Below are 13,029 nucleotides of genomic sequence, written 5' to 3'. Positions count from 1 at the left end.
CCCCAGCTTCCAGCATCTAGCATCTTCTTTTCATCGTGCATTATTCAATAAAATATATAATGTGCGGGTAGCGACTTTCTTTCGAGTACACCCCATTGACTTGAGGCAAGAGTTTGAATAACAACTTCGCTTGAAAATTGATTTTTGATTTTCTTCGTGGTCACGGTCATTTCGAATTCATTGAGCACATTTGAATTCAGATGAGATTTTAGGTGTTTCGTTGTGGATCCCACTTTTCAGATAAAATATTTTTTAAAAAGTGCTTTGGTGTTCAGAGGAAATACAAACATTTTCTTCTTTTTCTCTCTTTTCAGTTTCACTTTTATGGTTTGTGTATCCTATGCGGGAACATGGAGAAATTGGAGAAATCCATTCGTTGAGAAAAAATATAGTGGGTGATATGAAATATGGATTCTTCTTTTGTAACAATATCTAGTGCTATGCCTGTCCTTCGATCCGAAAAAAAAGACAATGCTAGATCCGGTCTAAAATTACAAGGGAATACAGATACCATCAGTTTTTGTCATATTTTACAATTTGGCCAGTGGTATTGGATCAGACAACCTCACAGTTAGGCGACAGGTAGTTCGGTAGTTGATACCTACACACTTCAGCTTTCTCGTAATATGCATACCTAATACATCTTCCAATAATATTACTGATACAGACTATATTCTTACGTATTAGTAAGTCGTATTTCAAAATAAAGTCGACGGGAAATGTGGGTCCACTATACTGAAGGATATTATTTTGACTGGAAAACCTCAGGAAATGGGCTCCATAGAAATCTCATTCTGCATCGCTTTCAACAAAGTCAAAGCAACAATGCTGATCGCAAATTGCAAACATCCGGAACGGATGAGCACCGTTTCTATCCTTCCTAAGCTTTTCTTTGTAGCCTGACAAAAAAGAGAAAATGGAAGAGAAGAAAAACGCTTAGGTAACATCAGACACATGTGTTAAACTAAACCTCATAAGACTATCGACATATGGAATACATTGATGAGACAATAATAACAGGTGAATTTTTTTTTTTTGTAAACTAAAAATACCTAGGTAGTATTTTTTTTTTAGTTCTTAAAAAGAGCAGTCCAGACATTTTTAGGTATTTACCTAGCTATCTACCTTCATAATTTCAAAAGTAAAAAGTGTATTTTAATAGGTACCTACCAAATTGCCATAAAAAGTCCAAAGACTCCAAAGCGTTCCAATGTTACCCCTCTTCACTGGACTACAAAGCCGGTGACACACTGCAAACTTGCAGCGCGCTTCATGGCACAGGCGGGAAATTTTAAAAATTCAAGTCTCCAAAATTGACCGAATGTAAACAAATGGCTGAAAATGTGGAAAGTTGTGGACTGAAAGTTCTTTTTTGATGTTTTATCGGGTGTAAAACGTCTGTGATTATTCAATATTCTTGATCTCGTGATTATCCAGTTGTGATATTATCAATAGTCATCCCCAGGAATAACTACCAAGCTCTTTCAACACAACATGGAATATCTCACCATTGGAAGATTGTAACAAAGGCTTGCTTGAAAGAATAGCTAGGGAAAGGTACAAATCAATCCATCAAGGTAATTAATCTTTATGGTAATAGGTAATGATTATAAAAGTTTTTATTTTCATGGTAAAAATGGCCAGTGTTGTAAAGAAAGGTATTTTCTAGTTATGATCTAGCTATTCTAGCTGATTCTAGCTTTCTTACTGCCAAACTTGACTCGGGTAAATGTAGTGGTACATTATAAAATGAGAAACAAATTTAGGTGGTCATACTTAACCCATTGGATAGCAAAGAAGGGTCTTGCCCATCATACTCTGTGCATTGACAATTTACTGGAGACAAATTGAGTACATTCATCATTAGATTTTAGCATGTTTGATCATACAAGCTATGAGACAAGGCAAGATTATTGTGTGAGATGAAGCAAACAAAAGATAAGGAAATAACTCCTGGGTTTTGTAAGTCTTACAAAAAGCCTTATGTTAGAGTAGGGTGGGGTAAAGGCACGCAGGCACTTTTTGAGAAAACGGTGATAGATATCAACCTGAAACCTTCATAGAAAATTGGCTTTTTTTGTTTAAACATGCACAATGCAGTTTAGTGATGCTCCAGCAAGAGGAATGGGTTCATATCAAGGAAAAATTGTTTTATCATCTTTTGATCTAATTTTAGAAAATTTTCAAATGATTTTTTCAAGTGAAATTTAAATGCTTTCTTAATTAAACCAATAGCAGGATGTAATAAAAATTGTGCTTTTAATTTCAAGATTATTACTTCAACTTAAATGTACCTAAGTGGATGATTTTTAATTTCATCATTTCAAAAAAATATCTAACATTGGGGCAAAAATATGCACATGGTTTCTATGGGAAAACAAATATGGAAAAAATTAAAATGGTTTTTTGTGCCATTTTCTGTTTTTATTCGATTTTTCGAGATATTTTTACCACAAAATTGTTTGATTTTACTCCAAAAGCTTGAAAATCTTCGTTTTTTTTGTCATTTTCCATTTGAAGGTTTTCTCCATTTACCAATACACACAGTCAAATCAAATACCATTTTGAAGAAAACAAAATTATATTTGTAAGTCAAAAAAGAAAAAATACAAAAATCACAGAAAACTAGTATAGCTCGCTATACTGTAGTAATAGAAAATAAAAAAGTGTGAGCCTTTGCCCCACCCTACCTGACATGTGTCTCTCTTCCTTAGGTATATGATTAATTTGTTGTTACATTTTTTTCTCCATTTCAGATGAATCAGAAGAAAGTTCAGAAAAAGCATTGGAGTGAACATGTCAATCGGAAGTGTTTCATGCCTCAGGAGTATCAAATTGAACTATTTCAAGCTGCATTGGACAAGAACATCATAGTGTGTACAGAAAACTCGACTGACAAGTCTTTCATCAGTCTAAAAGTGATCCAAGAGTTTGGATTCAAAGTAAGAAAAAATAAGAATATCATTTTACTTGTGATAGAGTCTGCAGAAACTGGCCTTGCACAATGTGCTTTCATGAAGAACCAGTCAGATCTAAACATAAATCATCTCTATTCTGTAAATGACAAAGATGACATTTCAGAATTACTTGAACAGACTCATGTTCTTGTTGCTAGTAGCCAAATCCTCATTGATCTCTTTACATGTAACTTCTTAGATGTACAACAAGTGAGTGTTCTCATGTTGAATGAATGTCACTTGATGTTAGCACAAAGCCATAGTATGCAGCAACTAATAACAATTTTTGGAGATGTTCTGAAGCAAGTGAGAATAATTGGTTTCACATTGCCTCTTTTTGTAAAGGGAACAAGCAATCCTGGCAAAGTTGTAGCATGTGCTGAGAAACTGCAAGAATTGACCAATGCTTCTATTGAAACTGCAAATGATATTCTAGCCAATCTGAGGTACTGTTCCAAATCTACTGAATTAGTGATAGAGCACTCTGAAAAGAACCAAGAAGTAACCTACTCATCTCTCAGTGAAATCCTTGAGAATAGCATCATGAACTTAACTGACTATCTTCAAGAGCACAATTATAACCTGTTGGATATTTATGGTGAATTTGAAGATGAAGTGAAAAACATTCCAGATCCCAGTGAGGAGCCATTAAATCTGGTCAATGAATTTTTACTAGTACTACGAACAATGGGACCTTGGTGTGCTGATAAAGTGGCATTACATATCCTATGTAAAATTCATAGACTACAAACTTCTCTGGTATATTGCAATGCCCTCCATCTCCATTGAATAAACATATCGATAACGCACAAACCTATTTAGATGTCCTGCTGGACGGATTCGATAAATTCGAAGAAAGCATCAACTACAGATTCAAGGATAAGAGCTACCTGCTGCAAGCTATGACACATGCTTCATACTTCTTGAACACGCTCACTGATTGCTATCAACGACTGGAATTCCTCGGACATGTTGAATGAATGTCACTTGATGTTAGCACAAAGCCATAGTATGCAGCAACTAATAACAATTTTTGGAGATGTTCTGAAGCAAGTGAGAATAATTGGTTTCACATTGCCTCTTTTTGTAAAGGGAACAAGCAATCCTGGCAAAGTTGTAGCATGTGCTGAGAAACTGCAAGAATTGACCAATGCTTCTATTGAAACTGCAAATGATATTCTAGCCAATCTGAGGTACTGTTCCAAATCTACTGAATTAGTGATAGAGCACTCTGAAAAGAACCAAGAAGTAACCTACTCATCTCTCAGTGAAATCCTTGAGAATAGCATCATGAACTTAACTGACTATCTTCAAGAGCACAATTATAACCTGTTGGATATTTATGGTGAATTTGAAGATGAAGTGAAAAACATTCCAGATCCCAGTGAGGAGCCATTAAATCTGGTCAATGAATTTTTACTAGTACTAAGAACAATGGGACCTTGGTGTGCTGATAAAGTGGCATTACATATCCTATGTAAAATTCATAGACTACAAACCACTGCCTGTTATGAAAGACATTTTCTTTTGTTAATTCTTTTGCAAACTGAAATGATCAAAATCAGGAAAATTTGTGAAGATGTTTTCAAAACAATGGATGAAAAAGAAGCTTTGTATAAGTTTGTATCCCCTAAGGTTTTGAGACTGATAGAAATATTCAAACAGTATAAACCATATTGTTCACCAGATGATGAACTATTCACTGAAATGACACAGAAGAAAATCATTTTGGACTCCAAAGATATAATTGCATTGAAGATAACAGGGGATAAAATTTCCAAAGTTGATGTAGATGAAAATTCCTTGGATAGAACTATGAAAGATACGTTTGTTTATGTTGGAAGAGATCGAGGGCACAGCAACAATACACAAGCTGTACCAGCCATTGGTGATAAACCCACTTCACCTGCCAAGCTCACCATGTCTTTTGCTAAATTTGTAAGAACCAGTTGCTTTTCTTTTGATAATTACGAACAGTTTTGTTCATTGTTGATAGTTGAATCTGATATGATAGCGCGTGTGCTATTCAATATTGTCAGTGAACTCAGGAAAGTAGACTTTGAATTTTGGTGGCTAACACCTCAATTTATTCTTCTTCAAGAAAGCGAAAAACAAAGTGATAATTCGAAACGAATTGAAGATGTGTTGAAGAAGTTTCGCACAAGGGAGTGTAATATTCTCATTGGTACATGTTTGTTAGAACAAGGCTATGATTTGCCCAAGTGTAATCTAGTCATTCGTTTTGAACCATGTTCTACGTACAAAACATACGTACAGTCAAAATGCGCGGGGCTGAAGAAATCATCTCACTTACATGATTCTTATTTCGTCATGTTCTCTAGCTCTTCAGAAATAAGCCACGAGCTAAATAAGATTGCAAGGTTTCAATTAATAAATCAAATATTGCTCAAATTTTGTACCAATCAAGCTCCTAAATCAGAAGAAGAGATTGAAGCGGATAAATTTTCCCTGTGTGTGAAACCCTTTTGTCCTCAAAGTGACAAAGAAAAGGAAAATCTGATTCAAGTGACCATGGATAATGCAATATTCATTGTGAACAGATATTGTGCTAGACTACCAAGTGATATATTTACAAGACTTGCTCCAATAATCACGATCAGTGAAATCAAAGAGGACACAAGGGCATATACAGATACCATCAGTTTTTGTCATATTTTACAATTTGGCCAGTGGTATTGGATCAGACAACCTCACAGTTAGGCGACAGCTAGTTCGGTAGTTGATACCTACACACTTCAGCTTTCTCGTAATATGCATACCTAAACATCTTCCAATAATATTACTGATACATCAGATATATACTCGTACACTATATTCTTACGTATTAGTAAGTCGTATTTCAAAAGATTCTGTTATTATAATGGATAATGGAAGTTGAATGATAGAACTATAGAAATTCTCAATATGTGTCCACACTTGAGATTTGCTACTAAAGTAACCAAATTATGACCGCGGCCGTCGATCGATGTCGACTGAACCGTCCTCACTGCCTCGATAACAGAGATTCACCTCGTCGATCGACTGCCGGTCGACCATGTTTGGACACACCTTTAAAGGTCTCTCATTTTCTCCGTGGTCACAGGATTATGTAAGACTTTCAATCTTTTGAAGCCAGCGGCGATAGTACGTTCAATACAATACATTGGTCCCTAACGAATTACCTACTCAAGTTAAAGAACGTTGTGCGTGGTTGGAATGCGGACGGGTGACTATCTGGACAATCCCGTCTTGCTGGATTTTGCCCCACATAGAGTATGAATTCCTCGTAATTAAAAACCTTGGTAAACCGCCTATCGATCAATCTTTTAGACTTGAAAATTATACCTTTGAGGTCCTGGGGATTTGAGTCAAATGAAATCGTAATAGAATATTATTATTTCTTTTCTCTCAATACCTACGTAGGTACCTACCTACCTACCCTACAGCTACACCCCATTGCTTGATTGAGCATTTTGCAGCATTGGGGGGAAATTTTAGTTGAAAGATAGTTTTCTTTTTTACATAGTTTTATGTACATAGGTATCTACCTACTGTTGGAGTTTTCAAGTGACCATGGATAATGCAATATTCATTGTGAACAGATATTGTGCTAGACTACCAAGTGATATATTTACAAGACTTGCTCCAATTATCACGATCAGTGAAATCAAAGAGGATGACAGTATCATGTTTACTTGTTCAATACGTTTACCTATCAATTCTCCTCTCAAACGAAGTGTTACTGGTCACAAAATGCCAACTAAACTCCTTGCATGGAGAATAGCAGCTATGGAGGCTTGTCGAGTATTATACGAATTGAAAGAACTAGATAATGATTTGATGCCTGTTACCAAGGAATTCATCAATCTCTACGAGAACACAGAGCCAGTTGTACCTAAAACTCCCGAAATCGAGACATATCCTGATTCAACAAAACGTCGTCAGTTTTATCATAAACGTATGGCTTCTTGCTTTACCAACTGTCGGCCAAGTGTGAATACTCCTTGTTATCTTTATGCTGTAAAGATGAAACTCACCTGTCCAATACCTGATGAACAGAACAAAAGAGGTCGCAAGATACATCCACCAGAGAATTCACCACAGGGATTAGCTATCTTGACAACCAAATACATTCCAAAAGTTTGCTCGTTTCCCATATTCACTCGTTGTGGAGAAGTTGAAGTCAGTATAGAGCTTATTGACAAAAACGTGGTCCTGAGTGAAGAGAATTTGTCAAACACACTCATCTTCATGGACTACTTATTTACAAAAGTTTTAAAACTGAAGAAGTATCTCATGTTATTTGATCCAAACTGCTCAGAGAACTCCTACTTCATTGTTCCTACAGTATCTGATAGCGAGCAAATCGTTATAGACTGGAAGTTCATGACATTGATCAGTGAACACCACAACGATGTCATTCAGGATATTCCAGAAAAAGAAAGGGAAAACTTTGTATTTGATGAGAGCAAGTTTCGTGATGCCGTAGTCATGCCATGGTATAGAAATCAGTTCGAACCTACTTACTTCTATGTTGCTGAAATAATGACAAACGTTCATCCTAGGTCCATGTTTCCTAGTCGTACAAATACTTACCAGACCTTTGAAGAATATTATTCCTTGAAATATGGCCTGCAAATACAAAACCTTGAGCAGCCTTTATTGGACGTTGATCATACATCCTGTCGACTAAATTTCCTAACACCCAGATATGTCAATAGAAAAGGCATCAACCTTGCAACAACCAGTGAAGAAACCAGGAGGGAAATCAGAGAAAGTCTCGGGAAAAAGCAGCTGTTAGTACCAGAACTGTGTTTGATTCATCCTTTCCCTGCTTCACTGTGGCGTAAGTCTGTGTCACTTCCTTCTATTTTGTATCGTTTGAATGCACTCTTGTTAGCAGATGAAATACGAACAGCTGTTGCTTCAGAAATTGGCCTGGGCAAAGTGATCCTAGATGAAAAAGTGGAATGGCCACCGTTCAACTTTGGTTGGAAGATGAAGAAATTGAAAGAAAAGTATGGCTGGGATACCAAGGATGCAAATGATGTAATCGTTGATGATACAGAGGTGAACGATACCAAAGAAGATGACTCAGCTGTCAATGAAATCTGCACTGAAATTGCCAAAGTTGAAATAGTTGACAAAAAAGAAACCGTGTGTGATAGTGGAAATGAACAGGAGAATGAAGACGAAGAAAAATTGGACAAAATCAAATCTGATGAGAATAAGACTGAATCACAAGGAGTAGAACCATGGGTGGAAATCGGAACTTGGTCCAATGAAATGGCTGCGGGTGTGGAATGTAAACCTTATCCCATGACTCCACCAATGTTTAGTGATGACGAAGACTCCAATGATGACTTGAGTTCTGTTGATTTTGATGTGGAGGATGATTTTAGAGAGAACGAGAAAGAAGATACTTTACAAATTCAGTTCAAAGGCAAATATTCCGCTGAAGCTATTTGTGAAGGTGAAGAAGAGAGTGCTCTAAAAATTCAGGATTGGATTGAGTCAAATTTCTTCTGGGAAGAAATTGATGTCAATCACATCAATAGCAAGGCTGAGTTCGTAAAAGTCATTCAAGACAAGCTCACTTTTTATGAGGGACAGTTGGAGCTCATAAAGAATAGAATTGATGTTGAAAATACCATCAAAGAAAATCAACCAGTTCATATTGTTCGGCAAAGTTTCGACAATGCTTCTAACCCTTCGAAGAACACAGCAATACTTACAGAAATATTGGAAAACATCAATAAACTCAACACCTATGGCTCTGTAGAAAAAGATGTCAAGACTGAACCAAAATCTCCTGGAAAATCGTGTGAACATGGTATCATAAGAAATACAAGTACGCCCTCTGACTTCAGTTTTGACTTCCAACCTGATCTGGAAAACCACACCGGCCCATCTCCTAGTATTCTATTACAAGCGCTTACCATGTCCAACGCTAATGATGGCATCAATTTAGAAAGACTTGGGCATGACAAAAAAAAAAAATATATATAATATATATATATACCTATCTACTATCTACCTTCATAATTTTACGTTCTTGTGGTTTGAATTTTTTGAGATAGTTAGAGATCAGAGTTCTCTTAAAGCTCGCGGTATGTAGAGACTGTAGAGAGTCTCTGATATTATAAGGTGATGTGAATATTGTCCGGATGTCGTGGGTTGCATATCCACTCAGAAGAATGACATCACTGTGGCACTGGCACCAAAATTTCTTGAATAGGTATCATCGAGTGATCCGATCTTGTCTTCTTGATGTCTTGGGATAAATAGATAATCGTGCAAGAAGTGCACCGACCACTTACTTGCAGCTTTTTTTTTGACAGGAGCATCGATTAGGGAGGATCTCTTTTGTTATTTTTGTTACATCATTAGAAGTTTAGAGTAACTGCCTTGATGACACTGATGATGATTTTTTTTTTTTTTTTTTTTTTTAATTTTTTGATCAATATTTCAGTTTTGAACAACTTTTTTCAGTCAAATCAAATACCATTTTGAAGAAAACAAAATTATATTTGTAAGTCAAAAAAGAAAAAATACAAAAATCACAGAAAACTAGTATAGCTCGCTATACTGTAGTAATAGAAAATAAAAAAGTGTGAGCCTTTGCCCCACCCTACCTGACATGTGTCTCTCTTCCTTAGGTATATGATTAATTTGTTGTTACATTTTTTTCTCCATTTCAGATGAATCAGAAGAAAGTTCAGAAAAAGCATTGGAGTGAACATGTCAATCGGAAGTGTTTCATGCCTCAGGAGTATCAAATTGAACTATTTCAAGCTGCATTGGACAAAAACATCATAGTGTGTACAGAAAACTCGACTGACAAGTCTTTCATTAGAAAGACTAGAAACTATTGGAGATTCTTTCCTCAAATATGCAATCACCATATTTCTATACTGTACTTATCCCAATGTTCATGAAGGAAAATTGAGTCACCTGAGATCAAAACAAGTTAGCAATTATAATCTATTCAAGCTGGGAAAACAGAAAGTATTTGGAGAAAGCATGATAGCCACAAAGTTTGAACCAAGAGACAACTGGTTACCTCCAGGTTATTTTGTACCAAAATATCTCGAAACAGCATTGATAGAAGCAGGGTTTCCAGCCAGCTTATGGAATTGTTTGAGTCTTCCAAATCTAAAAGAACTTTCACCCGAAAAAGTTTTAGAAATAATCAAGCAGAAATGTGTTGATCTCGATTGTACCGTGGATATGAATGTACAATCCGTTGTTCCTTACAATCTTGTTACTCAACATTCTATACCTGATAAAAGTATTGCTGATTGTGTTGAAGCTCTCATAGGTGCTTACTTGATAGAATGTGGCCCAAGAGGAGCTTTGTTGTTCATGTCCTGGCTTGGACTCAAGGTAATCCCTCCTGTCACGAATCCTGAATCCAAACATCTCTCTGGTATCCTCTGACTTCAGTTTTGACTTCCAACCTGATCTGGAAAACCACACCGGCCCATCTCCTAGTATTCTATTACAAGCGCTTACCATGTCTAACGCTAATGATGGCATCAATTTAGAAAGACTAAACCCACGCCTTCCTGTGTACCAGGCGAGCGCCTTGATCACTACGCCAGCGAGGTAGATTGAAATGATTCTTTTTTTGCTATGTATTTTTTTTTGGAATGAGGTCTGTAAAGCTGTGTCCACACATTGTTAACATCGTCGATAGACGAAGTGAAGAGGTGAATCTTTGTTGCCGAGGCAGTGTACGGTTTCAGTCGATGTCGATCGACGGGGTTGACTGTGGGTGGACACACCTTAAATATTGGTTGCTTTGACGAGACTAAAATTTGATGCATCATCAAAAAGTCACCTCGATCGATTGATCGACGTTGTCAACCATGTATGGACACTCCTTAAGATACTTACAATGATGAAAGAGGGACTGATGAACTTCCAGCAAATTCTCCAGTACAGTCCTGGTCTTCTTCCAATCATCTGCTCTACATCGTCCGAGAACTTTTCAAGACCTGGAATTCAGAAAGGAGTCCGGGTACTACGGTCAAATTTTGGGCCAGTTTCTCATTGCTCGGGTACCAAAAACAGTTGACCAATCAGACACCTACCTAAGTTTTTTTTTTCTTACAAGCCAAATGCAACTGTGAAATTAGCCTTCAAAATAAAGTAGCATCTACTTAGTCTTAATAGGGACTAAAATTTAATTTAATCAACTTAAATTAAATTTCATCAGCCAACTTTGTCCATCTTTTCGAGTCTATGATTGCATCTTATGATAGGTAAGAACTATCCTTGTTTTTCCTTTTCAATGAGACGGGAGGGGGAATACACCCCTTGCAGGAATTCCTGGCTCAATTATCCTCAATTCCTCGCGAATAGGTAAGAACTATCCTTGTTTTTCCTTTTCAATGAGACGGGAGGGGGAATACACCCCTTGCAGGAATTCCTGGCTCAATTATCCTCTCTCTGGTATATTGCAATGCCCTCCATCTCCATTGAATAAACATATCGATAACGCACAAACCTATTTAGATGTCCTGCTGGACGGATTTGATAAATTCGAAGAAAGCATCAACTACAGATTCAAGGATAAGAGCTACCTACTACAAGCTATGACACATGCTTCATACTTCTTGAACACGCTTACTGATTGCTATCAACGACTGGAATTCCTCGGGGACGCGATTCTTGATTACTTGATAACTCGACATCTGTATGAGGATGAGCGGGCTCATTCCCCTGGTACTTTGACTGATCTACGTTCCGCTCTAGTGAACAACATTATCTTTGCATCATTGGCTGTTAGACTAGGATTCCATCACTTCTTCAAGCATTTGTCTCCAGGACTTCATGAAGTTATTCAACGCTTTGTAAAGATGCAAGCTGAGAATGACTTTACGTTGAACCAGGAATATTATCTCATGGAAGGAGAATGTGATGAAGCAGAGGATATTGAAGTTCCCAAGGCATTGGGAGATCTCTTTGAGTCAGTAGCGGGTGAGTTATTTAAAATGCTTATTTTTCCCCTAGATTAATATTAATGATGAAGTGAGTGTCAGAATGTACTAGGTATCTAGTGGCCAAACTGTTCATTTAAATTATATTCATATCGCCAATGATCTTATTTAGAGAGCACCAATAATAGTCTTCACGACTTGTGTTCTTCAATATGTGTTGTGTGAAACTGTAAACCTATATCTACGTTTTTTAATTCTTACAGGAGCGATCTACCTCGACTCTGGCATGTCCCTAGACACGGTGTGGAAAGTCTACTACGAAATCATGAAAAGTGAAATCGAAAGGCTGAGTGTGAGCGTTCCCAAGTCACCCATCCGGGAACTTCTTGAATTGGAACCGGAGAACGCCCGCTTTTCCAAACCGGAAAAGCTAGCAGACGGCAGAAGGGTTCGGGTCACCGTCGAAGTATTTGGAAAAGGATCCTACAAAGGGATCGGTAGGAACTATTGTATTGCCAAGTGCACAGCTGCCAAATGTGCTTTGAAACATTTGAAATCGGCCAAGCCTGCTGACGTCAAATAAAAATTGAACAAGATATGCTGCATTCATACATATACTATGGGGATTTTGACTTTGTTTTTTTTTGGCATATTTCCTGCCTCGGTGGTGTGGTGGTCAAGACGCTCGACTGAAAAACAGGAGGGCTTGGGTTTAATCCCAGCCGAGGTATGGAATTTTATCCTCAGTATAATATTGTTGTATTTCCTTGCCCAAGTCAAAATCCATATAGTCTGGATGCAGCATTAGGAATCCACATTATATGAATACCTCTCATCTCTCAGTTTTCATAAAAGCAATCAGTTTTACGTTGTCCCTACATCTAGATATTGTAATAATGTGTTTTTCTAATTCTATCAAATATTTTACGGACTTTACTTGTACCTTGTGTTGCTGACTGCTTCCTCGCGACTTACCGTAAAACCAGGAAACGGCAACCGATTCGAATAGAGCCGAACACAGAAGAGAAATCCCGGCTGAGTAGGTATCAAACAAATGGAACATGTATATTCCTCCCTGTAATGAAAAGTTGAAAAGTTTCATATTGCTTTCTATTTTTTTATATTAT

At 37.1% G+C, this 13,029-nt stretch overlaps 1 protein-coding gene across 1 annotated transcript; it reads left to right on the top strand.

Moving 5' to 3' along the window:
- Nucleotides 1–1,346: 1,346 nt before the first annotated feature.
- On the top strand, nucleotides 1,347–12,759 carry LOC103506500 (endoribonuclease Dcr-1-like). The gene is made up of 7 exons (XM_026821540.1): nucleotides 1,347–1,577; nucleotides 2,757–3,716; nucleotides 3,897–5,673; nucleotides 6,526–8,937; nucleotides 9,823–10,386; nucleotides 11,415–11,942; nucleotides 12,166–12,759. The coding sequence occupies exons 2-7, from the start codon at nucleotides 2,757–2,759 to the stop codon at nucleotides 12,483–12,485; spliced, it is 6,561 nt and encodes a 2,186-aa protein (XP_026677341.1). The 5' UTR covers nucleotides 1,347–1,577; the 3' UTR covers nucleotides 12,486–12,759.
- The last annotated feature ends 270 nt before the right edge of the window (nucleotides 12,760–13,029 follow it).

The sequence above is a fragment of the Diaphorina citri genome, unplaced genomic scaffold (genome assembly GCF_000475195.1).
Source record: "Diaphorina citri unplaced genomic scaffold, Diaci psyllid genome assembly version 1.1 scaffold239, whole genome shotgun sequence".
NCBI classification, from domain to species: domain Eukaryota; kingdom Metazoa; phylum Arthropoda; class Insecta; order Hemiptera; family Psyllidae; genus Diaphorina; species Diaphorina citri.
This window is presented reverse-complemented; position numbering and strand designations above follow the sequence as displayed.